The sequence below is a fragment of the Peromyscus californicus genome, unplaced genomic scaffold (genome assembly GCF_007827085.1).
Source record: "Peromyscus californicus insignis strain IS unplaced genomic scaffold, ASM782708v3 Scaffold_15__1_contigs__length_86483966, whole genome shotgun sequence".
NCBI lineage: Eukaryota > Metazoa > Chordata > Mammalia > Rodentia > Cricetidae > Peromyscus > Peromyscus californicus.
The window spans coordinates 37,822,141-37,848,198 of NW_026294447.1; the positions used below are offsets into that span (position 1 = coordinate 37,822,141).

Sequence of the window (26,058 nt, forward strand, 5' to 3'; positions counted from 1 at the left end):
CATACCTGTAAGTTCAGCACTGGAGAGGTGGAGGAAAGGGGGTTCAGGAGTTCAAGATCAGCCTCAGCTATATCATGAGTTTGGGATCAGCCTGGACTATCTGAGATCTTGTCTTCAAAATTAAACCAAACTAAACAAGCAAAAAAAAAAAAAAAACAACTAACCAACAGACTGAAAACAGAAAAGAAAGGAGACCAAACAGGAATGGAAAAGAAAGATGCTTGATCTGAGTGGAGAGGTCCTCAGGAGAGCCAAGTGGGTGGGTGATGCCTCGAGTCTGGAGCCGTCAGCCACTGCAGGAGCTGTCCTGGGTTGGCCTCATCGCAGAAATGTTGCCAAGTTGACCTCCGATTCTGCGGCTGGCCTCCCATTTCCCCCTAGTTCAGTAATAGCAATAGCCAAGGGCTCTGTAGAGCTGACAAGCTGATCCCTCAGGACCCCAGAGAGAACCTGCTGTGGATCATGGAGGTCCATGTGTACTCAAGCTGTTCTTGCGGTTAGGATTTTCCTTAGGTTTAGGTTGTGGCTGTGAGTGGGAAGCCGAAGATGGGGATGTCTCACTCTGAGTGCAGAGGTGGAGAGGGAGAGACTGACGCGATGTCCCCTTCTTGGTCAGCCAGGGTCTGTGTGGCCATCCTGGAGATCTCCGTGCCTTAGCTCACCGGGCGTGGCCTTCAGGATTAGGTGATGTGGTGAAGGCAGGTGAGTTGTGTGCCGTGGCACTAAAGCACAGGTGTGTTCTTCAAAGAGGCAATTGTCTTCCTTCTGAGGTCTCTTTAGGGTCAGACAGACGTTTTTTGTTGGCTCAGTGACCTACACTAACATGGTTTCTGTCATGTTACAGGTCTGCCTTAGGTGAAGGATGGTGTATTGGCCCTGCTGTGTTGGCAGAGGCTGCCTGGAGCACTGTGTTGTGAGAGACTGTAAGGCATCATGGGGCTACAGCAGCAATAGATGCTGGATGGATTAGTGATGTCTGGCATGGGTATGGCTGGATGTACCACTTGGCTATGGTTGCATAAAAAGTTAGCCCCAAACCCAGTGACTTAAAACAATAAACATTTTTTTTTCTTAAAGTTTCTGTGTGTTGGGTGGGCAGTGGTGGTGCACGCCTTTAATCCCAGCAGGTGAATCTCTGAGTTCTAGGCCAGCCTGGTCTACAAAGTGAGTTCCAGGACAGGCTCCAAAAGCTATACAGAAAAACCCTGTCTCAACAAACAAACAAACAAACAAACAAACAAACAAACAAACAAACAAGTTTCTGTGTGTCTGTGTGTCAGGAGTTCAGGAGTAGCTTACTGGATGGTTCTGGGTCAAGGTTATTAAGGTTCTCCACAGAGACAGAACCGATCGGGTAGATTTCCATAGAAGTAAACATTCAAGGGAAGATTCATTATGGGGATTGCTCATGCAATCATGGAGGATGAGAACTCCTGGGACAGGCTGTCTGGAAGATGGAGACCCTGGCTAGGATTCTGACTTCAGCTGAAGTCAGAAAGCCGGAGAACCACTGGCTGCTTTCCATCTGTGGCCAAAGGCCTGGTAACCCAGCAGTGGGGCTTGGGGGAGGCTTTTGGAGGAAGTACAGGGGTCCAGTGATCCTATGTATGGAGCCCGAGGAGACATGGTCCCAACTCCAGAAGGGAGAAGGAACATCCCTTTCTGTTCCCTCAGCCAAATGGGTGGTACCAACTCAGAGTTGAGATCTTCTTATTCTCCTGACCCCCAGGTCTCCCTCCTCTGGAAACACCCTTCCAGACACAGCCAGAGGAACACTTTGCTGGATTCCTCTGTGGGACTTAATCCAGTCAAATTGGCATTTAACACTAATACTCATGATCAGGGTTTCTCACGAGGCTGCCATCATCTGAGGTTCTGTCTGGGGCTGGACGGTCTGAGTCTAGGGGCTCCTTGTATGCAGAGAGCTTGGGTCTTTACCATAGGAATGACTTGTAGTAGGACAGCTATTCCCTCTCCCAATTAAAAAAAAAATCCAAGAGAGGGACAGGGAGGGAGATAGATCGATTGACTGGAGTGCTTCTGTAACTTAGGAGTGGGTCCTGAATTCCAGCTCACACTTAAGGGAAGTGGAATAGACTCCTCAAGGGGAGGAACATTGAAAAGCTCAGAACATATTTTAAAGCCACCACAGGGGGAATGAGAATGTCCCTGCTGTCACTCATTTGCTATCACAGTCAAATGTGACCTTAGAAGGCCAAGGCATGGCCTTGAAGGTGGAGAGGTGGGGGGAGCTGCAAACCAGGATGTGTTCTCGAGGGAGGGGCAGGAATTGCACCAACTGAATCAACTGTGATGGGTTGGTGTACCTGGGGCAGGTCCCTGGTCAGTGGGGCTTAGAAAAGCAGAGGTGGGGGATGGGTTCAAGATAGAGGTGATGGAAGGCGGCATTGTTTTGTTCAAGGCTGTTTTGCTGAGTCCCGGCTGGCTGGAGCTATCCTGATTGCCTTAGGTTGGGGTTCATTCTAGCTACTCCATTAGCATAGGCTGAGACTTTGCCCAGCAGACTTGGATGGATGGCAGCTGGAGCCCAGCCAGGTCTGGGGTGGGCCAGCTCCACAAGAGAGAACCAGATGTTCTTGGTGGCTGATGCCATGGTAACCTGCTTCCCCCTCCCACCAACAACCCAGGTGCACTGGTCTGTGTTAGGTGCCCAGGGCATCTTCACAGCTCTTAGAGAGCTGTCTGGCCTTGGCATTTAGGCCTGCGTAAGACAGGCTCCTATCTTCACCTGGAGCCTGGCTGTCCAGGGCCTTGGGAGATGCATTATGCCTACGATGATGCCATTTCTGAAGCTAAAATTGATCTGACGTGAATGAGTATGGGGGCCATGGGATGGGATATTTGATGTTGGGCCTTATTAGAAAGTCCATTTCCACTCTGCCCTAACCTGTGACCTTGAGCCAGTGGCCATGAAGGGCCTCAGGCTGGCCAGGCCTTCAGACAGTGGTGTGGCTGGTTAAGATACTGAGTTGAAGCAGAACTCCCTGGCTTCTCCAGGGCACCCCTCTCTTGCCATCTTATTTTGGGCCAAATGAGGCTCCTGGCCGGTACTTAGCCACTCCACGTGGTGTTCTGGAAAAGAGGCCTACTAGTCCTGCTTTCTGGGAACCGGCAGGCCTGACTTATGCCTGTACAGGCACAATTTCCCTTGGTCCTCAGACCCTGAGACCCCCTTCTCCCCAAGTCAGACAACTGAGGACTAAATGGCCAGAGCCCCGGGGAGGATGCTGATCTCCTTGCCTGGTTAATGTTTTTTTTTAATAAAAGACCATCCCCCTTGACATGCATGTTCTAGTTCTCTCTGCACAGAACCAGAGGGAGCATTTTTTTCCCTGATAATTTTTTCCTTTTCTACTTGACCATATTAATATAGTTGAATCTCAGACCGATGGTAATTAAAAGGCACACAACTAATCATTTTAAAAATCTAGCTGGTTTACTTAATTGATTTTACCTCCAGACCCAGAGACAGCGAGAGAGAGAGAGAGAGAGAGAGAGAGAGAGAGAGAGAGAGAGAGAGAGAGAGAGAGAAGCAAGCCTTAGAAGGGAGACAAGTTTCCGTGAGGGACTGGAGGCAGCCGAGGGCCCTGCTTGAATCTAATTGCTGAAAATGCTGCAGTTTGTTTCTGCTAATGGTTTTCTGCCCAGAGGGCTCGGGAATGAGGCAGGTCCTTGGCGATTGGAGGGGAGGGGCGGCATTTGTTTCAGCTGCACGGGGGGTATAATTCTGCTTTCGGGACAGGGTCTATTTTTCCTTACTATCTATCAGCATAAAGTACTTTCACTGAACACTTTGAATTAAGGTTCCATTTGGAGATACTTTATTCATATTTAATTACAGGCTGCAGCACCAATCTTTAATTACCTTTTTTTATAAGCCAACTAGGAGCATCCACTAGCGATCAATTATTGTGTATGTGTATGTGTGTATGTGTTTGCGTGAGCACGGGAGGGTGGAGGAGTGACTTCTAGTTAGAGAAGGAGATGGCTGCAGGGACACTGGGGCTTGGGGTAGGACAGGGGTTACGCCTGACAGATGCCCCCTACCCTTTCTATGACTCCTTTGCTTCGGCTGGGGAAACAGAGAGTTTGGTTAACCCCTTCCTGCTAGGGCTGGTTCAGATGCTGAGTTGGCAGCCGGGGTTAGGTGGTATCTTGGGGTATCTTGGTATCTGCCCCTGATAGGGGCAGGAGGTTGTGGGGGTGGGCCCTTCCTGTCCCTGGGTGAAAATGGCAAGCCTGGCTCCCTGTCAGCCTGGAGATTGGGATCTGCTTGCCTCAGCCCTTTCCTTCCTCCACTTCCCTGTGGGGAGCGCTTGGCAGCTGTTCCTGTCACCCAGCCCCAGAGACGCCATGTCACTCCGGTTGCCGTGACTCTGCAGTGTCCCCACAATGACACAGGTTGGAAACTGGTTGTCCTCCTCGGAGAAGGGGCTGACGTTCCCTGGGCCAGGCAAAGGCCAGGGTTAGGGAATGAGGCCGCAGGGAGATTGGGCAAGGTCCACAGCTCCGCCTTGAGAAGTGGTCTCCTTGGTGGTTCTCCAGGCATTTTACTGCTCTGCACAGGGATCTGTGTGGAGCTCGTTATACAGTAGCAGAAGCTCTGCTTCCTACTGTTCCTGAGTCCTTGTTCCTATAAGGGGGCAGGGAAGGGCTGGAACCCACAATTTCCATGTCTCTAAGGGCCCTGGGCCTGCGTCTCCCTCAGTCACCTCATTTGGTACCTGAGAGCATGTGAGAGTCCCTTCCGTTGTCTCTGTCACAAAACTTTGCTCAAACTGACTTAGGCAAGCAAGCAAGCGAGCAGAAAGGGAATTATAGGCTAGGTATATGAGGGATGGCTAGATCAAGGGACTAAAACTAACCAGGATTTATTCCCCATTTCTTGACTTGGCTTCCTATGTTTCTATTCTGTGATCCTTGGCATGCCCAGAGCTGTATTTTTCTTTTCAGGTTCAATAGAAAGTATGTATTCTCCCACTGTTTAAACAGACACAGGAAAATTGAGTCTGATTGGACTAGTTGGGCCACATGTCCATTTCTGAGCCAATCAGGGTGGCTGGGGCTACTGAGGGTTCTGACAGGCCAGGCTGAGGTCTCACCTGGAGTAACAGGTGGGCTCTGCCCAGGTAAAGTTTAGACATGGTTTATCCTTTGCCCATTTTGGATGGCAGTCCTTTGGAGTGTTTGTGTTAGTAGCACTGTGGGATTGGGAAGGCCAAGTAGTTTCAAGGGGAAAACTAGGCTGATTCTGTTCTCCAGTGGAGAGAACACCGGATTTAGCCACTCAGCAGATACTTGTTTGACTCTGACTAGTTCCATCCCTGTACAAATTGCAGGGGTACAGCAGTGGCCAGAGCAGCAACCCCCCAGCTCACTTGGCACATGGGGAAGGTGGTCGTGGTGTTCTCCCGTACTAGGACCAAGTCCATGATGAAAGTTCTTGTGCTGAGAGACCCAGAATAAGCAAGTAGCTAACACAAGAGACTCTTGCCCTTGGGAAGCCTAGAACTCACAGAGGAAGGAAAGGCAAGTGTTGTTGGGGGGGCGCGGGACAAGGAGATTAGATACCAGGATGGGGAGAAACCATCCACTGGAGAGCTAGCTCTCATGACCAACATCTGAGACCCTTCCTGATGCCTGCAGGGGTCTTGTCCTCTGCAGAATGTCGGTAAATGCAATGGAACTTAGCGGAAGGTACAGGAACGGTGGCAGGGAGGTGGAAACCATTTATGATGTGAGATTAACAGGTCAATCCTGGCAAACAGAATTGGAATGATAGCTGTGGGGCATTTGGCACCTCAGGTTTGGGGAGAGAAAAGGGCAGTGCTAAGGGGCAGGACAAGGGGGCTGGAAATGGGGATAAAAGCAGGAAAGGGGTAGGAAAGAGAACTGAATTGACCTTGAATAGGAGCTCATGGGGAGTGGGGAAGCAGAGGCATGCGATTAATTACAGTAAATATATTGGTGTGTATTTGTCTGCCAAACTGGCCAGGCTTTCTGGAACCCTGAGGCTTGGGGGGAGCTTAAAGAAATGGAGAGGATTTGAATCACAGCCTTTGCCAATCTTTAGAAAAGTTTCTGGTGGGTCGGGGATCTCTTTCCATCTAGTAGGATATTTCTATCTGGACTGTGTAGTGTAACTAGTGAGAAAGACCCAGCGTGGCAGTTCTAAAGGAGAAGGAAGGGAGGAAGAAGGCAGGAGATGCAAGAGTAGGGGTGCACTGTCTACTTCATGCAGAGGGAAACTGAGGCACGCAAGAGGCAAGGGAACTCCCAGAGACTCACTTTAGGCCTCTGGCAGCCCTGGGATCCTGCTAGGACGTGGCCAGGCCAGCAGTGGCTCAGAAACCCACATTGAGGCTGCTACTCAGGTAGAGGTAATTGATGGCTCTGATTAGAAGCCTCCAGCTTAAAGGTCCCTGAGCTCTCTAGGTTGGTGGGACTGGAATATCTTCCATCTGGCCTGTCGTGCTGCTCCGGCCCCAGTTCTGTTAACTTTTTATGATCTGTGTGTGAGGGTTCAGCAGACTGAGTGGTGGATCGTTATATGGGCAGACGATACTCAGTCTTTCTTCAGCCTTCGATGGGGGTTACAGGGCTCCTGTGCAAACATGCCCTCCACGTGTGTCTCCTGTCCTGTCCCATGCATGTGTCTGGTGTGAATCCTGACCATAGCAAAAGGGCCAGCTGGGACCCACACAACCGATAAGGTGGTAAATCTGTGGTGGGACACTGAACAGCTCCGGCTCACCGTCTCTCTGGCTCAGCCTCTCACCGAATTAGGCCACCTCCTCTTAGTGACTCTGTTCTCTCTCCACTCCTGACAGATCCCTGATTTGTTCCTGAGCTTCGATGACACCCCTCTGGGGGCAGCCTCCCTGGCCCAGGTCCATAAGGCAGTGCTGCATGACGGTCGGACAGTGGCTGTGAAGGTCCAGCACCCGAAGGTTCAGGCTCAAAGCTCCAAGGACATTCTCCTGATGGAGGTGGGTGCTCCCCACGCCTTTCTCTTTCCTGTCCCTCAGTCTTGTTTTCCCTCAGGAGCCAGACAGCCTCCCAGATACTTACTCAGGCTGGTGGGTGGACTGTGGCCCTCCGAGGAGCGGAGTGGGAGAGCAGAGCTGAGGCACGACCAAGGCTGTGTCATAAGAACTTGGAATCACACCCTGGTAAGGCTGGTCAGTTCTCGATCTGTCCTGGAAATGCTCAGAACACAATGAGCAGCCAATGGGGCTGAGCTGATTCAGGTCCTGATGGGGACCTGAGTCACAGGGAGATCTCCAGGGAGACGCAGTAGAAATAAAAGGAACCAAAGGTAATCTCCTCGGGGGTAGACAAAGTTGCATCATAATGTATTAGATTGTAGCACAGGAAAGTGATAAGCCAAGTGATAAAAAATGTGATAAGCCAAGGCACAGAAAAATGGTGTGCAGGTTGCATAGAAATATTTATGCAGATGACTCATTTGCTTATATGACATTTGTTTTGAATTAACAAACTTACATTCTTGCAAATGGTCCTAGGGAAATCTCAAGAGGGCTTGTGTGCTCCTGGAATCTTCTGCATATGTATCCACCAAGGGAGAAGAAGCCAGTACTCCTACATGGAGGTCAACAGTCTGTTGATTCCACATGTCCCTCTCCTTCCTAGTCTCTCTTCCTTCTTAGTCTAGACTCAACTGAGGTCTCTTCTCACTGTGTATTATATGGTGCTGAGGGCATGTGAGTAAGTGAGCTCTGTCCCCACCCTCCCATGTAGCACAGGAGACAGGTATGTAAACAAACAGCCGTCAAGTCGGAACCTGAGCGCTCAGCCTCAGGAAGGAACTGTGCCAGGATGCGTGGAGTTGACAAGGGGACTTCCCTGCAGGGTTAGTGTTCTTGTGGACTTGAAGGACTCCTGAGACTGCTGGCCAGCACCTGGATAGCCCAGCATGTGGGAGGGACCCCCGAGGCAGCAGGAGCAGAGGGAGCTTGGAGAATTCCTGCTAGCTCAGATGGTGGGAGGGATTGGGAGTGAGGCTGGGAAGGTAGGCGGGACAGAAAGAACCCTTATCCCAGGCTCAGGTGTGGAACAGTAGCCATAGTCAACAATGACATACTTGGGGGGACTGACAACCTGTGGTTTTCTCAGTATTCAGTGGGGGACCATGTAAGAATTCTAATCAGGGGACTGTCATGATCAGCTGTGCCCTGGAAATAAAAGTGTGTTGGCAGTCAGGAGAATGCGTTGGGAAAGCACAAAGTCTGTGCAGTCAGGAGACTAACGGAAGGGCTGCTGGTGTGAGAGAAATAACGTATGATGCAAGACGGTATCATGGGGGTAGAGGAGGAGTCAGCTGGACTTTGTGGCCAGCTCTTCATGGGGAGGGGCCAAGGAGGAGGTAGAAGTAAGTGTATCTTAGGTTTCTGGTATAAGTGACTACCATGTGGTATTTTTGCCCATGTATATCAGCTAGAGTCTAGTTGAGGAAAAAGAAATTGCTCTAGGTTAGAAAAGCAATCATTATATGAGGTTCCAGAAGCATATTGGAATGGGAGTATTGTTGGAGCCATTTTGGAAAATAGTTTCCCAGAATTACTTAGCTTTGCCAAGTGGATGGCTAAACCAGGAAGGCACTAAAAAGGGTATTTGGGGTTGGGGGATCCTAGAATTGTTAGGAAGAGCAGTTACAACGGTGTGAGGGGTGAAGGAGAATTGATACCTGAGGAAGTGGGGTACAGCATAAAATTCTCTGGTCCAGTGTTCAAACATGGGAGACTGGGGAGAGTTAGTTCAAAGTGTAGAGTTCAGTGCTCCTGAGACATGAGTAGGCCTTAGCTGATGGGGAAGGGATACTGGAGACTCAGCAGAGAGACATAATTGAGAAGGCAGGTCCAGGAGGACATTCAAGAGATTGGGTACCAAGCACACAAAAAGACATTGGCCTTTGACGGGTCTTTGCTTGGAACGTAGAAGGCAGTAAGGCTGAGCATAGATGAGTGTGTGGGGCCCTGGCGAGGGGAGGGAAGGTGGGCAGCAGAGTATGTACCAGCCCGATAGCCTCTATTTTTTCTCTGCTGTAGGAGGCCAGACCATCTGCCAAGAATGAGGGGGTAGGAGGTGGCATTGGAGGCTTGAGGGGGTGAAGGTTTGGAATAGCTGCTGCGTGTCTTTCAGGGGGAGCGGATGAGGGACCTGGACTACTGAGTGGCCTTGGTTCTATGCTGCAGACCTAAGGTTTTAGAGACTCTCTTGGTAGCTTAAGACATGGTCATAAGCAGGAAAGAACAGGAGCCTGGGAGGATCCATGGGTTTCTGATGGCTCTAGAGTCAGGCAAGAGCCTACCTTTGCCCAGCCTAGGTATCATAGCTTCAGGGGCCAGGAGGAGAACTGTCACTTTGCTCTGTTCAGATGCTCACTGACTCCTTAAGGAACGGTGGCTATAAAGTCAGTGGCCATAAGAACAGAGGTAAAGTTTTGACGTCTTCCTTCCTGAGGTAAGCATCGGGTGCTTTTGTTGGGACATAGGCCTGGTGGATCCTCTGCCGAGCTCACAATGTCCTCTTGGCAGAGACTCGGAGGGTTAGGGTTGGGAGCCCAGGAGGGCCTGATGCTGCAGGACCAGGACCAGGCTGGGTCCTTGGTGGAAGGTCCTGTCATGGTTACCTTTCTCCACCGGGAAACCAAGAAGATTCCAATTAGAAAGCTTTTGTGGTTTGACATTTGAAATTAGTTTTTTCTTTTTTCTTTTTTTTTTTGGTTTTTCGAGACAGGGTTTCTCTGTGTAGTTTTGCGCCTTTCCTGGAACTCACTCTGTAGTCCAGGCTGGCCTCGAACTCACAGAGATCCACCTGCCTCTGCCTCCTGAGTGCTGGGATTAAAGGCATGCGCCACCACTGCCTGGTTTAAATTAGATTTTTTTCTCCCCAGTCCAGATCTAAATGATATCTTTATTTTAGGGGTGACAGTCTAGGAAGATACCCAAGCCTTCATGGAAGGAGGAGAATGGCTTATTTCTAGGGGACACTAAGACCACCCTAGGTACCAGAAGCTTGTGGGCAAGTGTAGGTGGCTGGCTTTTTGGCATAGACTGCTGGGCTTCCTTCCATGCCAGTTCCAGGTATTGGGTGCCCTCAGGCTTGCCTCTTACTATTGAAAGGGCAATTTGATTGAAGTAATTCTTACTAAACAGAGAGGGACTGATCCGTTTAGCCTCTGGATGTTTGCATCTTTAGGAAGGCAAGCTTATAAATCTGAGCATACATCTCATTTAAGGATGGAGGGCGTGCTGGCTTCCTGGATTAAGACTTTTGAGAGTGAAGAGGTGAAGACTACGGGCTGTCCCAGCTAGGATGCTTTTGGCTGCCGTAATGAGAGTGTCCACAGAGAAACGAGGAGATGGAATACCCATGGTCTCTCGGGTGTGGAAGCACCAGTCCCAGGTGTCCCAGGGTTGACTAACCCGACACCTCACTGTGGTTTGTAAGGACCAAGGTTCTCCCCATCTTTCGTCGGCCATTAGCTTCCTCAGCTTCCTGGCTTGTCCTTAACAGTGCTCCTCACGTGTCCCCAAATAGCTGCACAGCTCTGGTGTCATCCAGATGCCAAAGGAGGCTGCTGTCTCCTTATATTCTTTCCAAAAAAAGAGTTCCTTGGGAGTCTCTTCATTGTTGCTTGAAGTAATAATACCATGACTGTTCTGGCACTAACTGTCCTGGCGAGAGGGATGCATCACCTTGAACAGCAGCACAGGCCCGTCCAGCTTCACCTTCTCAGTGAAGCCCGTCTTCCCTTGATGGACAGGAGGATGTGCTAGTGTCACCTCCGCCAGAAAGGTGGGTGGGGGAGGTGGCTCCCGGGTTGGTCCCCAGGAGGAGGTGCCTGCCACCCTAGGATTCGGGGCTTCTGCAGACCAGGCCATACCCTTGGGGATGGGGACCGCCTCTGGGACGGAGTGTCTCGAGACGCCGGAGAAAGGGAAGTCACTCAGAGCAGAGCGCCTGACGAGTCTGGTGACATGGGGGTGACTTTGTGGGGGAGAAAGAGGCGCAGCCAGGGACGCTTTTCAGCTGCGTCACTATCACCCGATACTGTCCCTCCGAGCAGTTGGGGTAACTCCGCTTCTAAATGCACAGCCAGTGACGCTTATTGATTTGTATGGCTGCTCAGAGCCAGACTAATTGGGCCCCGAGATCGGAACAGTGATTCAGCAGGAAGGACTGAGGGGACGGGCACCATCTTTCCACCTGCCAGCCAGCGCTGCGGTTCTGTCCTGCCCAAGGTGGTGGTAGTTCAGCTGGCCATATGTACTGCCATGGTCACCGCTGGAGCAGAGTGGGACTTTGGGGGGTGGGTGGGCTCTGAGATGGTGGTGGTGAGTTCTTCATCCCCGGTTCTCACAGCACCACATCATTGTGTCACACCACTCCCCTCACCCCCCTACCCCCACCCCCCTCCCTCCCCATCTCTGTAGAGCTTCGGGAGCTGATGGAGAACAACCCTTGCTCTATCATACCCCCTAAGGATCTATGTCACGGCCAATGCCTGCCTGTGCCACGGTCCCCAAGTGGTCTGATGCGTTGAGGCAGCGCTTTCCAGCCTGAGTACCAATGTCCGATCTATCGCTTGATGTCCCTTGGCCTCTCTCAAGGGTCTTTTAAAGAAGCGGCTGGCGACAGTCCTGTTCTTAACTTTTTAAGCAGCATTTCCACAGTGCCTGTCATCTTGTTTCTTTTCTAACTCTGCTGATTGAACAGTGGGTGGCCAGGTAATTCCTGTATCGGCACAGACTCCAACAGCGATTTTAGTGAAAAGAAACAGATAAATATTCAGGGATGGAAGCCATCCTATGGGAAATTGTGTTCACTCTCGACTTCTGTGTTCTAAAAGGCACGAGCTTTAATAACTTACCTGAAAAAAAAAAAAAAAAAAAAACAACGATAAACCCAGCCAGTGTCAGGTGTTTACATAACCCTGAGCTGACCGTCTATCTTCATCAGCACCCATCCTTACCAGCTCAGATCAGAGTGGGCCTTGCTCTGTGCACTGATTTCCATGGAGCGGCATTTATCTTACAGCATTTGATAGCAGTAACCCCCGCTGCACTTGACTGAATGCACAGCTCTTTCCTGCGCCCTACCCAAGCTTCCTATTTATGTTAGCTCACACTGTCTTGTATGAGGCAGGACTCTAGAAAGGATGGAGCAAAACCTGGGTCCAGATTCTGGCTAGGCAGTTAGAAACTGTTTCAGGGGTGCCCAGGGCTCCCAGAAGCACTTGGTAAAGTGGGCAGGAAGATTAAATGAGAGTGTGTCTGCGAAGTTCCTTGTAGCATATAGCTGGCACATTGTGGGTACTAAGTGATGAATGTTTTCTTTTTCTTGGGTGGGGACAATTATAAATAAATGTCACTATAGCCGGGCATGGTGGTGCATGACTTTGATTCTAGCACTTGGGAGGCAGAGGTAGGAGCATTTCTGTGAGTTTGAGGCTAACCTGGTCTACATAGTGAGCTATAGTACATCCAGGACTAGATAGAGAGACTCTGTTTTAAAAAAATAAATAAAAGAATAAATAGATAGATAAATAAATAAATAAAAACTGTCACTTGTTTTCAAACTTCTACAATTTTCTACTTTTCTATTATATTTTTGTATGTCTCACAATTGATTTTTGTCTACTGTGAGGCAATTACTATACAGGAAAATAATTTCGGTACCTATATTTTTCTTTTCTGTTTTTGATATAGAGTCTCAATTTGTAGCCTAGGCTGTTGGTGAACTCAGAGCAATCCTGCCTCAGCCCCCCTCATGCTGGCATGACCAGGCCTGGCCCACGGTGTCTTGCTCTATTTTGATGACTTCACCTTGAAGGAGGCATTCGTTACTCACTGTTCCTTGATTGATAAGGCTCCAGATCTGGAAGCGAATTCTTCGCTATTCTATGGTTCTCAGGAGCTCAGAGGTGTTTTCCCACCCAAATCTCCAAAAGAAAACCTAGCCCATTCCCATCACGCAACTGTGCATGTAATTGTCTGGAGGAGAAGCGGAATACTTTGAAGTATTCATGTGTTCGTTTGCTTATTCATTTCTTCATTCACGTGAGTGTCCAATCCGCATCTGCAAGTGTTGAGTACGTGCTGGCTGCTGGTAAAAACGCTGGCTTCCTGGAGAATTTTATGGAGAAAGAGCATTTTGGGAAAGAAATTTTAAAAGGCAAACAGACGACAACACCTGCTTTATTTTAGTCAGTTGCATCTGTTGTCCAAAAGAAACCAAAATGAATCTACTTAGGTCGGGCTCTTGGATGGATGCACACTGAACCCAGAAGGTGAAGTAGGGCTTTCTTTACTCTTGTGGGCAAGGAAAAGTGAGAGACGAGGCAGCCAAGCCCCTCGTACCCGTGACCCTCCCCTTCCTCTTCCTCACCTAGTGAATGGGAGAGGTTGGTGAACCCCGTGCCTTGGGGCAAAACTGTGCCCTTCCTGGCTGTCATAGCTGACAGCAGTTTCAAGTTGGCCGCCGCACACAGGGGGACGGTGACCTGCTGTAACTGGGAGACTGGCGACTTCTCTAACAGGTCTCTCATTTAAAAAAAAATATGTGTATGGTGTGTGTGTGTGTGTGTGTGTGTGTGAGAGAGAGAGAGAGAGACTATGGGTGCCTGCACACATTGTGTAGAGGGCAGAAGACAACTCCTGGGTCAGGGTCTCCCCTTCCACTGTGGACTTTGGGGATTGAACTCTAATCATCAGGATATGCAGTTGAGTTTACTCACTGATTCATCTCACTGGCCTGCAAACCTCTCAGTTTGAAGGACAGAGGCTCCCTTTATCCAGTTTGATTTTTCACGGTTTTCAGGTGTCTGTGGCTCAGTTACCCACAGCCAGCTACACACAAGAAGATATTTTGAGACTGCATCTGTTTAACTTTTATTACAGTATATTATCATAATTACTTACTTTTCTTATTCTCTTACTATGCCTCATTATGAATTATAAGCCTTTATGAATAGGAAAGAATAGTAAATAAAGGGCTGGGTACCATTGGCAGTTTAAGATGCCCTCAGGATTCTTTTTTTTTTTTTTTTCAAGACAAGGTTTCTCTGTAGTTTTGGTGCCTGTCCTGGATCTCGCTCTGTAGACCAGGCTGGCCTCGAACTCACAGAGATCCACCTGTCTCTGCCTCCGAGTGCTGGGATTAAAGGCGCCCTCAGGATTCTTGTGTGCTCCCCTGATAAAAGGGCCTGTATAACCACTGAAGGACCCGCCACCCACAGAATGACTTGGAACCCAGTTCTGCGAGTGCTGTGAAGGTTTGGGCTTATGAACTAATGTACTTATTAGTTATTAGCAATGAATATTAATAAAATGTCTGCCTTTGTGATAAATGGCATAGAGTCCTAATGGTGACCAATAGTGTAAGGAATGACTAATTATATTAATGATTAGTGATGGAAAAACCTTTAAAATACCTTTCCGTATGCTTGGATATTAAGGATTATTAAAAATTTCATGAGTAGCATGAACATACAGAAAACAGTGAGTAATGGCTGCTTGGTCAGCAGCTTCCGCCAGTGTAGACCTGGGTCGGCTACAGGTACCTACCTCCCTGTGTATACCCAGGTTTGGCCCAGGAGGTCAAGTACTGATTGTACAAGTCAGGGAGCTCACCTCATGACTCTCTTGTGCCTCTAGATGAGGCCCAGCATTCAGACCAGAGCACAACGCCCGGAGTTTTGTTGTTTGTTTTGTTTTTTTTCTGAACTTGGGACCCAGAAAGAGGCATTCAGTTACTTTCCGTGGCCCCGGTGCCCCAGGCTGGGCTTAGGTCTGGGACAGCCACTTGGATTTTTGTGTACTTGCTCTGTCTCTACTTCAGTGGCAGCTGAGGGTCATCTGAGGATACCTGATGAGATGTGGTGCCTGTAGGCTGTTATGTCCAGGTGCCCGGGTCTGCCGCTGACCCTGGCCCACTGTGGTTACCGCTCCCTTCTTGTTTCATGCGCCAGAAACAGAAACACAACCGATGAAGCCAGTTGGTGTAAGGTCATAGGTCCAGCCTGTGAATGACTGGACAAGATTGGAGAGAAATTAGACCATGTCCCAATGTAATTAAAAAGGGTTGTGTTAGAAATTGACCAGAGTAACCCCATGTGACGGTTCTTAGAATGGCACCTGGTACACCACAGAGATCACAAGGTTTCAAAACATAGCAGCAGTGCCTTTTAGGTGATGGCTTCCCGATAGGTTTGGAATTATCTTTTTCTCACATGTGTCTAGTACAGTGTGCATACTCTGAGGCCAGCACAAATGGAGGCGCAGAACCAGCCTGTCAGTGGGGCTCAGTGAGTCCCTCTGGGGATTGGAAAGGGAGGTGAGGAGTGAGGGGGACATTGACACCGAGTCCCCACGCCTGTGGGGGTGGGTATGTGTTTGGCTCCTCTCACTGGGTTCTTTTTTTTTTTTTTTTTTTTTTTTTTAAGATTTGTTTATTATGGATACAACATTCTGCCTCCATGTACGGCTGCACACCAGGAGAGGGCACCAGATCTCATTACAGATGGTTGTGAGCCATCATGTGGTTGCTGGAAATTGAACTCAGGACCTCTGGAAGAACAGCCAGTGTTCTTAACTTCTGAGCCATCTCTCCAGCCCCCTCTCATAGGGTTCTTGTCCTCTGCCTCTCACATCATCAAACTCACACCCAGATGCTAGATAAAACTTGTAATCATTATCTCATCACTCAAGAATCCACAGTGAACCTAAGTGACAAAATTCTAAGTTTTTCATCTAGGTGGACAAAGCTTTGTCTTGTCAAGCTTGTATGTTTCTTTATTCAATTTTTTTTTAAATGGTGAAAGGTCTTATTTTATGAAGACAACAGGAAATAAGGCAGGGTGAATATATCTCCTATCAAAAAATGCTGGGGACCAGGAGTGTTTTAGGCTTGTTTGGATTAAGGAATTTTACACGTATATAATGAAGCATCTTGGGGACGGTCCCATGTCTAAAGACAGAATTCATTTATGTCTCATATACATTTTACACTCGTAGCCCGAAGGTAATTTTATACTATAACTTTAGTGCTCTTGCATTTTGAATGCAGCCCGTCATGAGGTCAGGTGTGGAAGTTCCCCTCCGTGATGTCATGCGAGCATTCAGAAAGTTTCAGATCTTGGGGCATTTCTGATTTCAGAACTGTGAGTCAGACAGGCTCGGCGCGTGTCTGGTAACTGCCTCAGTCCCAGCCACGCAGCTCCAGCAGAAGCACCTCCTCTACCCTTTAGAAGTTGATGGAGGACAACTCTGGGCTAGGGATTGGATCAGTTGTTGAGAGCTTGCCTGCCTACCATGTGCAGAGCCCTAAGTTTAGTCCCCAGTCCCACAAACAAACAAACAAACAAACAAACAACAAAACACCGGGAAGAACAAATCTGGGAGTGGCCAAAGCACGGTTTATGGAAGCTGTCTTGATCAAGGCCTTGGGAGCCTGGTAGACCCACCTGGAGCTGGCCCCAGGCTTCCCTGCCGGGCAGATTTGGAAAAATCACAGGAACTCTCAGAGCCCTGATTAGTGACATGACATGTACCTACACGTCTCCCATAATTGTGTGGATTCAGAGGAACACGAGTGCTCAGCTCAATGCCGGGTACCCAGCCAGGGAGCACCTAGCCAACGGTCGCCAGGGTTACTTCTGAATGCGGTTCGCTTCTCATCATCTTGGACTTGGTACAGTTGTAGGGACAGAGGCCAGGAGAACAGTTCCCCCTCCCACGCGTCCTCTAGGGGAGACCCAGCCGGCGGGTAGGGAGTGTACCAACCTTGGCGGGCGCCGTGGGCTGACTGACAGTTTGCTTGGTGGATTTCAGGTGCTCGTCTTGGCTGTGAAGCAGCTCTTTCCAAATTTCGAATTCATGTGGCTGGTGGATGAAGCCAAGAAGAGCCTGCCTCTCGAGTTGGACTTCCTGAATGAGGGAAAGAATGCGGAAAAAGTGGCCCGCATGCTCAAGCACTTTGACTTCCTAAAGGTAGGAGGGCAGGGCTGTAGGGAATGAGTCCTGCCCTGGGTGTCCCCACTTAGAAGGTGTGAGTTGGGACATCTCTTTGCCAAAGCTTCTTACTCAAGATGAGTGATTGGTAATTGGACCCATATTAAAGCCCTTGAAGGCAGTTTCCAAAAGAGTGAACCCTGCTTATGATTGTTGACCTGTCAGTCCAGTGAACGGAGCCGTTCGTTGCATAGAGTGAGCTGAGCACCCCTGTGGGACTGCGTGCTGTGGCCTCTGCCTCCAGAGAACGTGGAGTGATAATGGTGACAGTGACAGCTAACACTTCTGCGCTCAGATCTTACTGTGTAAGATGCTTATTGCATTTGCTCATGTCATACCCAGTTCTGTTACAACAGCGTCCCTAGCCATCACTACGGTGTGCAAAACTCTGCAACAGAGACCTCAGGACTCACGAGAGAAACAGACACAGAGCACAACACTCCAAAACCTCAACGACACAGAAAAAGAAGCATAAGGCTGCGGGGCCTCCCATGTGTGTCCCCTTGCATGTCCCGTATTTCGTATTCCTTTTCCTGTTTTTTATCGTTTTCTTGATCTCTTGCTGTGGCAGGCACTGTAGGTTGGCCCCTGCTCTGGAAACTTTCTACTTAGTGAGTGTAAGCAGACCCACGTGTTGCCTGTCTTACAAAGTGTCTTGCACACAACGGACACGTTTCTTCGTTTTGGTGGCTTCCCATGAGGAAGTGCTTAATCTATCCAGGACAAAGAGCTCAGAGGGACTCCAAAAAGTGCTGACTGTAGAGAGGAGACAGCAGGGTTCAGGGAGCATTTTAGTGTGCTGGTTTAGTTCTGGTGTACTGACGGTGCTGACATCCTGATGGTGGCCTCTTCCAGCCCATGCCCATACACAGCTGTGTCTTGGGAAGAGTTCCAGTTGTAGCCCAGGCTCTCTGACTCTGTGTCTACTGCTCACCTCAGAGTTTCTGCCACCTTTTACCTGGCAGATGTGCCCCTCGGTGCCAGAGTGCTGAGCCAGACAGCCCAGCAATCTCCTCCAGTGTTTCCATGGAAACAGCAGAATCATCCCCTGGCTGGAGCCAGCTAGCAACTGCCAGACCAAGACATGTAATAATAATAATAACAACACAGATTTTTTGAAACAAGGATGCCAAATTGATAAATAATTAACATACTGATCTGACCCACGGCTGCCAGAACTCACATACCATTCCTAAGACAATGGAGGAACGAAGGCTCCTGAGTAATTAATTTTGCCTAAGCACACCATAAGCAGGAAGCAAATTTCTGCGCTGCAAACCCAGCTCAGCTTTTAAAACTGTAGATAGATTGCTCTTGCACGCTGGCACCCCATCACAACATCTGTGCGTAATTAAGCCTCAGCAAAGAGTTTGCCTCTCATGTGCGAGACCTTTCTAGTGCTTAAGTGTGTGGGGGGGCGCTTAATAACCTCGACCCTTCACAGTAAATCTTTGGGCTTTAGTCCATCACTGAATAAATAGAGAGGAGGCCTGAAGATGGTGAAGGGCAGCCAGACTGAACAGTATGGGTCTGAGGATGCATGGACTAGGGCTGTGCCAGGCAATCAGGCTTGTGATTAACCTGGGGGATCGTTGGGGACAGGCAGGAAGGGAAAATCTGTCTAAGCATAGGTTTGGAACTGGAAGAGATAAGAGCATGCCTATGGGTAGAGTGGGGACAAGAGTGGGTTGCATCGGGCAGGGTCGTGCCAGAATTTCTTGCATGAGGTCAGGAGCCTGGGGGATAGGTGTGCTTTTGGAGAAATGCCGTAGCTTATTAGACTCTCAGATGAGCAACACGTATCGTAACAGCAGACTTTTTAATGTGTTAGATATTCGTAAAAGTGTTGCACATGTATTTACTCTTTAATCCTTAACAGCCCCATGGTGTCGTCTTAAACTCCGTGTCATCAGTGGGGAAGCAGAAGCCCCCAGTGATCAAGTCATTGGCCTAGGGTTACACAGTGAACCAGCAAGGGGCAGGAGCAGGGTTAGGGTGGGCACAGCCATGACTTCAAGCCTGCACGTCAAACTGCCTTTGTAGTAGTTCTTGGAAAAATTTCTGAATCACAGAGACACGTAAGTTTGCATGAGTGTATTGCATTGACTCAGCCCTGAGATGGATCAGGACCCTCCTGAGTCACTGTGTAGCCATCACAGGACAGCCAGTGTTTGACTAGCAGCTCAGCATCTGGTCTCTCCATGTTAATGGTAAGTGAGGTGAAGCGGCTCCCTCTATAACCATCAACATCTCTTACTGGGTGTGCACTTGGATGCAGAGAGACTGTGCATGTGTCCATAGTCAATACAGCAAGTAGGAGGCTGAGCTGTGTTCTGCCTGGCCAGGCTCTGACTGCAGAAGGAATGTACCCTGAGGGTCTGGACGAGCCACAGCACATGGACAAAGCAGAAGTACAAGGCCAGGCCCCACCATGAGGTCAAGGCTACCCAAGGTCTTGGAACTTTTTATGGACTGCTTCTTGAGGTTGGGATGGTCTTGACGTGGGAGCAGGTAGAACCCTCAGGTGGGCCTCTGTGGAGCTGTCCTGTATGACACAGACCATAGGTCAGGGTCCCATAGCCAGTGGTGGCCCTGCTGGGGCCAGTGAGCACCTGGCGAGATGCCTCCCAGAGCTTGCTTTCTTTATTGCTGCCTGCCTGTGTTTGTCTCTCGGTTTTCCCTTCCTGGATGGAGGAAGTAGATGGGCAGGGGTAAGACGTAGCCCTTTGGGGACTTGAGGACTAAGTCATGCAGTTTGCTGTTCGGTGGTTTTTGTGGCCATTTCCCTGTGATAATCTTCTCTATTTTCCAACCCCGAGGAGCTGAGGAAAAGGGCATGTGATTATCAGACTGGAATGGTCAGTCACATATAGGGAATGAAGGTCTGGGAGGGAGGCCCTAGCTTATCTCTGCCCCTGCCTGCCCAGGCAGCCAGACAGCCTGCTGCCTTGGGCTCTCATACCAACCTTGGTGCTCTCCTGGCTGTCCTCCAAATGGCCCAGTCAGTCCTGCTGGAGCTCTAGCCTAATGTTTACAGAGCCCCAGGGCCCACTGCCGAGGTCAGGTTTCCAAATCAATGGAAGAACTTAACCCCCAAGTAATGGACCTTTCCTCAGGAGACCAGGAACAACTGTGACAACTGACACACACTGGTCTTGAGTTGACAAGTGTGTCTAGATCCCACATTCAAAACAACAGAAGAGGTACAGATTTCTTGATCTGTCTAGATTTCCAAATGGCGAAAACCTAGCTTAGGCCCATCACAAGGGCTTCACTTATGGGTAGCTCTGCCCCTTGCAGGGCCCCTCACCAGTGAAGGGAACAGGGGTGGTGGTGGGTGGGGCGGGGGCACCAGGAGCTAAGAGAATGATCAATGTTACAGCTGTCTCAGAAGAACTAGGGGAAGAATGTAGCTGGACTCAAGGGCTGTCTAGATGGGTCTTGGGGATGGGTGAGGGGGAACTCAGTCCCCAAAACACTTGAAATAGTCACCCTTTTCTTTTCTCCTTAAGAAGAAATAGTTTATCAACATTTTGGAGAAATAGCATGCTGAAAGAATCATGGCTTTGGTGGTCCTGACCACGTCACCTGCTTATGTGGTATCCTGCAGCCCGTGGTGCCCTCTGACCCCCTGCTGTTCCTGAGGCAACCCGCTTTCTTTTGCTTTTAGGTGTTTTTAGAGTCACAGAGGGTAGGAATGTGTCAATTAGTTTATAATTTGTTTGCAAATAAAAAAAAGCCCAATCCAGTGGGTCCGTCCCCCCCCCCCCCCCCCCCCCCCCCCCAGACAGGGTTTCTCTGTGTAGCTTTGGTGCCTGTCCTGGATCTCACTTTGTAGACCAGGCTGGCCTTGAACTCAGAGATCCACCTGTCTCTGCCTCCCAAATGCTGGGATTAAAGGCGTGCGCCACCACCGCCTGGCTTAGTTGTTGTTTGTTTTTAATGGTTGTCCTTTGAGCTGGAGGGATGGCTCGGCAGTTAAGAGTATGCCCTGTTCTTCCAGAGGACCCAGGTTTGGTTCCCAGCACCCACATTAAGCGGCTCACAACTGCTTGTCACACCAGCTCCAGGGGATGCGATGCCTCTGGTCTCCTTGGGCACTTGCACTCATGGGCACATATACCCCCCACCCCCGTCCCCATACACATAATTAAAAATAAGTCACAAAATGTTTATTGTCTTTATAAAGCAGAAAGAAGTACCTCAGTACCTGCTGAGGATGCTTAGTAGTTTGACAGCATCAGGGCTGGTACCTGTGATTCTCTGAAGTTTTTTTTTTTTTTTTTAAACCCCTTGTGTTTTCAAGGTGGCAGTTACTGTTTCCAGAATCACTTTCACTTTCAGGGTGGGAGAAAGAGAAGAATACCACAAATGTCCTTTTTTTTTTTTTTTTTTTTTTGGTTTTTCGAGACAGGGTTTCTCTGTGTAGCTTTGCGCCTTTCCTGGAACTCACTTGGTAGCCCAGGCTGGCCTCGAACTCACAGAGAGATCTGCCTCCCGAGTGCTGGGATTAAAGCCGTGCGCCACCACCGCCCGGCTTCGTAGTGGCGCATGCCTTTAATCCCAGCACAAATGTCCTTTTATGAAGAGAAAATAACCCTTCCCTGGATCCTCTAATAAACTGCCACTTATATTTGATTGGCACGAGCAGCATCACATGACCACCTACTATGGGGCAGGCAGCGAAAGGGTTTAAGTTTCCCCCGTGTAGGGAAGAGGAAGATGGGTAATAGACAATGGGTTAAGATCCAGCATTTTCTGCCATAGGAGGCTGGTAGGAAACCGGCAGAAAACAGGATTTATCCTTGGTCCATTGCCTCAACGTATCCATCTCCCAGGTGCTAACACCGTAGCAGAGTTAGGGCCCTGCAAGGGTCTGATGGAGGGAGAGGCAGAAGGAAACAGCTTTTAACACTAGTGTTAGCTATGTGTGCAACACTGACCACGGTACCGGATGGAAACAACCTAAGGAAGGAAAGATTTGTTCCAGCTTCCGTCTTCAGGGGGTTTCACTTCATGGTGGTCAAGTCATTGTGGAGCTTGTGGCTGAGAAGGGTATAGTGGAGGCTCTTTCCATCACAGGGGACCAGAAAACAGAACTTCCAGATCCAGGGCCTGAGCTCCTGTACCAAAGGCCTGCCTCTACTGAGGCCTTCTTCCACCAGCCAGGACCCACCTCCTAAAAGTTCCTAGACCTCCCAAAAGAGTGCCCCCACCCCCCCAGCTGGGGACCAGGCCTTCAAAGCATGATGAGCCTGTGGTGGACATTTCCAATTGAAGTCTTAACAATAGCAGCTTCCTACCATATCTATTATAGTGTCTGGCATGCAGTAGGGCGGAGTGGGGTTGGGGGTGGGAGGTGAGTGGTATGGAAGGGAAGGGGTTTAGGGTTGTGGCATTGGGGGGATCATGAAGCTGCCCCCACCTTCATGAAGGACTCGTGAGGGAGTTCCGCTGTAATGGCCGTCTGGCTGAAGCAGTGTGCCTAGTCCTCACCCAGGCTTTCCTCTCTGGCAGAGGCTCCAACCTAAAAGCAGTATGTGGCAGTGTCTGGCTCCCGGCACTTGACTAGCGGCCGGCCCTGACCACAACCCCCTCCTCTGATGTGACTCACCTTTTCCTTCTCTAGGTCCCCCAGATCTACTGGGAGCTGTCCACCAAGAGGGTGCTCCTGATGGAATTTGTGGAGGGAGGGCAGGTCAACGACAGGGCCTACATGGAGAAGAACCAGATAGACGTGAATGAGGTGAGGTGGGGCTAGTGTTGGGGGAAGGGGGACAACGTGTGGTTGGGGCTGCCTGGGTAGGCCTGGGGCTCTGAGGCCCTAAGAGCCTGGCCCACGGCCATCCTTCAGGGAGGGTCCTCCTAGGCTTCCCCATCCGGTCCTGGGTCTATAGAGGCAATAGGGACAAGCAAGCCTCTGAGCATGAGGTTGCTTCGGCCATCTTTTCTCAGAGCAGCCAAGTCTATACAGCTGAGCCACAGTACCCAGTCAGGGGGGTCAGTCTCTTAGTCTCTTTGGTGCCTGTTTATCAACTCCCATCCTGCCCTCCTGGGCCACCGCTGCAGGACTCGAGGTGTGGAACAAAGGACTGTGGTAGTCACCTGGATCAGTTTCACAGAGCAAGGGAGAAGATGAAGCTGTGTCTTTACCTCCTGTTCCCCTGATGTCAGGAAAACTGACTAGTGGACCAGAGTCTGTACCCAACCTTCTGCTTCCTGGTCACCCCTGGGCCCCCTAGAAAAGAGGAAGTTGTTAGTGCAGTCCCCTGCATGTGCAGGGTCTGTGTATTCAGGGTGCCCAGGCTAGAGCCAGGCATCATCAGCTAAATCCTCAGTGGGGATTACAACCAGGATTAGAACCCAGGTCCTTTCTCTTCCACCTTCTCCATCTCCCTCCCATGTGGGTCCACAGTAGAACTTGCAGCCACTTGGATGATGGCTACATCAGTAACTGTGCCAGGAAATTGGCAGCACACCGGAAACCTGCATGTTCCCCTTGCCTTCAGCCCCTAGGGTAGGTGTAGGGGTGGCGCCCGGGTGGTTCACAGAGTCTAGCTACAGTGGGGTGCTGGGCCCTGCTGGGTGACCACCTCTAGAATCTCCCTACAAGGAAGCAGAGCCTCTGCCTGCTAATCAGGAGATCCAGCACCTCTGCCCTGTGTTATCACTGGCATCTCCTTCTTCCAGAGACGGATTTCCAGTCCAGGGGCTCACCCCTGTCCATTCATTTCTCTGGATCCAGCAAGCTAAGGTTGTGATGGCATCTTATCAGAGGTGGCTCTGATTTTCCAAGATGAGTGTATGTGCTCTGATGGCGTGGCTTGCTTGTGACCGAACCAGCTGGAGATTAGTGGACTCTGGGCAGGGTGGACCCTCTGAACCCTTTGTTCCTGCCTCCACCATTCCTGTGTGTGTGGGAAAAGCCACGATCCAGACAGACAAACCTTAGTGAACACCCAGATCTTTCAAGAATGAAACAAGCCAGACTCAACCTCTCTGGTCCTCAGTTTTCTTAGTGGAGGAGATGGACCAGCTGACCTCTAACAAAGGATCCTTTCTATTTGAGTATTTTGTAGCCTAGTGACTCTGTGGCTTAGTGAGCACTGACTCAGGATGGTTCAGGGACCCTCTCTTTCAGAACCATTAGGGGAGTTTGTGTAGCTATGCAGATTCCTGGGAACCACCCCAGGGTGTGCATGAGGATCTGGGGTGGGAAAGGGTTGCAGAGTCTCCAAGTGGGTCCACAGAAGACCTCACCCCAGGATAAAGCCCTCAAGCTATCAATGCTCACCCGCCATGTGTACCTGCAGCACAGGTGGCCCTACCTAGGAGCCTGCCTGGGGGTTCCTCTGTTTATGTCCCTGAGCCTGGCAGTATATACATCCAGGGATCATAGTTGCCAGTAACTTTAAGAGCTGGTGGCAGCAATTATCATTGATCTCATTAAAAGCAAAGGTTGTGTGGGAGCCTTCTGCAGGCAGATGGGGCTGCTTCTTCTAGCCACAGAAGGACTATCGATTGCAAGGCCTTTATCGAAGGTTAATTGGATTTCAGTTGAGTGTGGGTTGAAGACCCTGCCGGGGCTGAGGCCTGGCTTAATTGGCATGAAATTAGTCAAGAGAAAGGTGACTGAGTTGGTACCACAGGGCAGCAGGGACAGATGCAGGAGTCCTGGTGGGCAGACATCACCTGTTTATGAAGACTGACTGGATCCAGGGGCTCTGGGGAGAGATGCCAGCCAGGTACTTCCTTAGGGAGAGAGCCAGTTGGAAGAGGTCCAGAGTTACATGGTCTTGGATTCAGCCCTGGTCCTCAGGATCCCCAGGAGGAGGAGGAAGAGGAGGAGGACTATAGAGTTTGTCCCCTCACTCACCAGGGAGTAAACTTCTGTTAGAGTGGGGATGGATTTAGGACTTAGCTGAAACCTTAAAAGCTTTCTAACTAATCTTTTCTTTTAGGACCCTTAGTACCTATTTCCAGAGATGGCAGGTACTGAGCCTCCTTGGAGCTGAGATCACAGGCACAGAGCGCCTGTAGCTGGCTCAAGGCTCCTTAGCCTTTGCTCTGTCGCCGGCTGTCCTTAGGCCATGCCACTGATGTCTCACGTTGGCTGCTGTGGTTACCCATCTGCTCTTCTTGTGATGGAGGTGTTGCCTTTTCTTTCCTTTGAAGTCAGAATCGCCTTTCAGCATGTTTTTTTGAGTACCTATTATGTGCAGGCTATTGAGTTTCTATTATTCTGCCCATGTGTGCTAGAATAGAAATGTGGACAGAGACAAGTGTGGGGCTTCCAAGAGACCTGGTGCTGGACAGGATGGGTACCTGGAATTGTCTGGTTCTGCCATCCATTGCTCCAGTACCCTCAAGTGTTATACTTGAGATAGGAGTCTCAGTCCTTTGTGCAATGGGACAGATGCCATCATGCATGCGAGTTTTATAAGCAACGGGACCATGTAAAAAACATTTTCTATAATTCATAATTGCTGAGGATATTATTACTCATGGAGGCATCTCTTCCTCTGTAGAGTCTTTGAGAACCTCTGTTCCCTTCTTGTCCCACTCTGTAGCCTGTGAGTGCATAGATTTGGAGGTACTTGATTGGCATGCCGTGCCATAGATCAGAAAAGCCAGGCTGAAGTTTCTACCTTGGCCTTGATTACCTTCCTTCCTGTCACTGCCCCGTGTGGACAGAATGGAACCTTCCCAGTTTTGCTCTGTATTGTACCAGCCTCATAGCCCTTCTGGCTGGCTGGTATCTGAGGACGCTGAAGATCCAGTTCCTGAATCATTAGAAGGAAAAGCATTTCTGCTCTCTAACCCCCATCACTCCTGGATGCTCATGGATGGTGGGTGGTCCCGGGTAGTTCCCGAGGATTTGATTTCTCACAGCAGAGGTGTTGGTTGGGCCAAAGGAATTTTCTGGAGCCACTGCTTTTGGAGTCTAGTGCTGGCTCTAGACTGTCATTTGTCAGCTAGCTGTTCTGCTGTGGGGTTGCTG

General features: G+C 49.8%; 1 protein-coding gene across 7 annotated transcripts in view; it reads left to right on the forward strand.

The window, feature by feature from the left end:
- Adck1 (aarF domain containing kinase 1) overlaps positions 1–26,058 on the forward strand; it is a 100,194-nt gene that overhangs the window by 61,045 nt on the left and 13,091 nt on the right. For all 7 annotated transcript variants that reach the window (XM_052738636.1, XM_052738640.1, XM_052738638.1 and 4 more), the window contains 3 exons: positions 6,852–7,010; positions 16,878–17,036; positions 22,687–22,803. In XM_052738636.1, the coding sequence (XP_052594596.1) occupies positions 6,852–7,010; positions 16,878–17,036; positions 22,687–22,803 (435 nt within the window). The remainder of the gene's footprint in view (positions 1–6,851; positions 7,011–16,877; positions 17,037–22,686; positions 22,804–26,058) is intronic.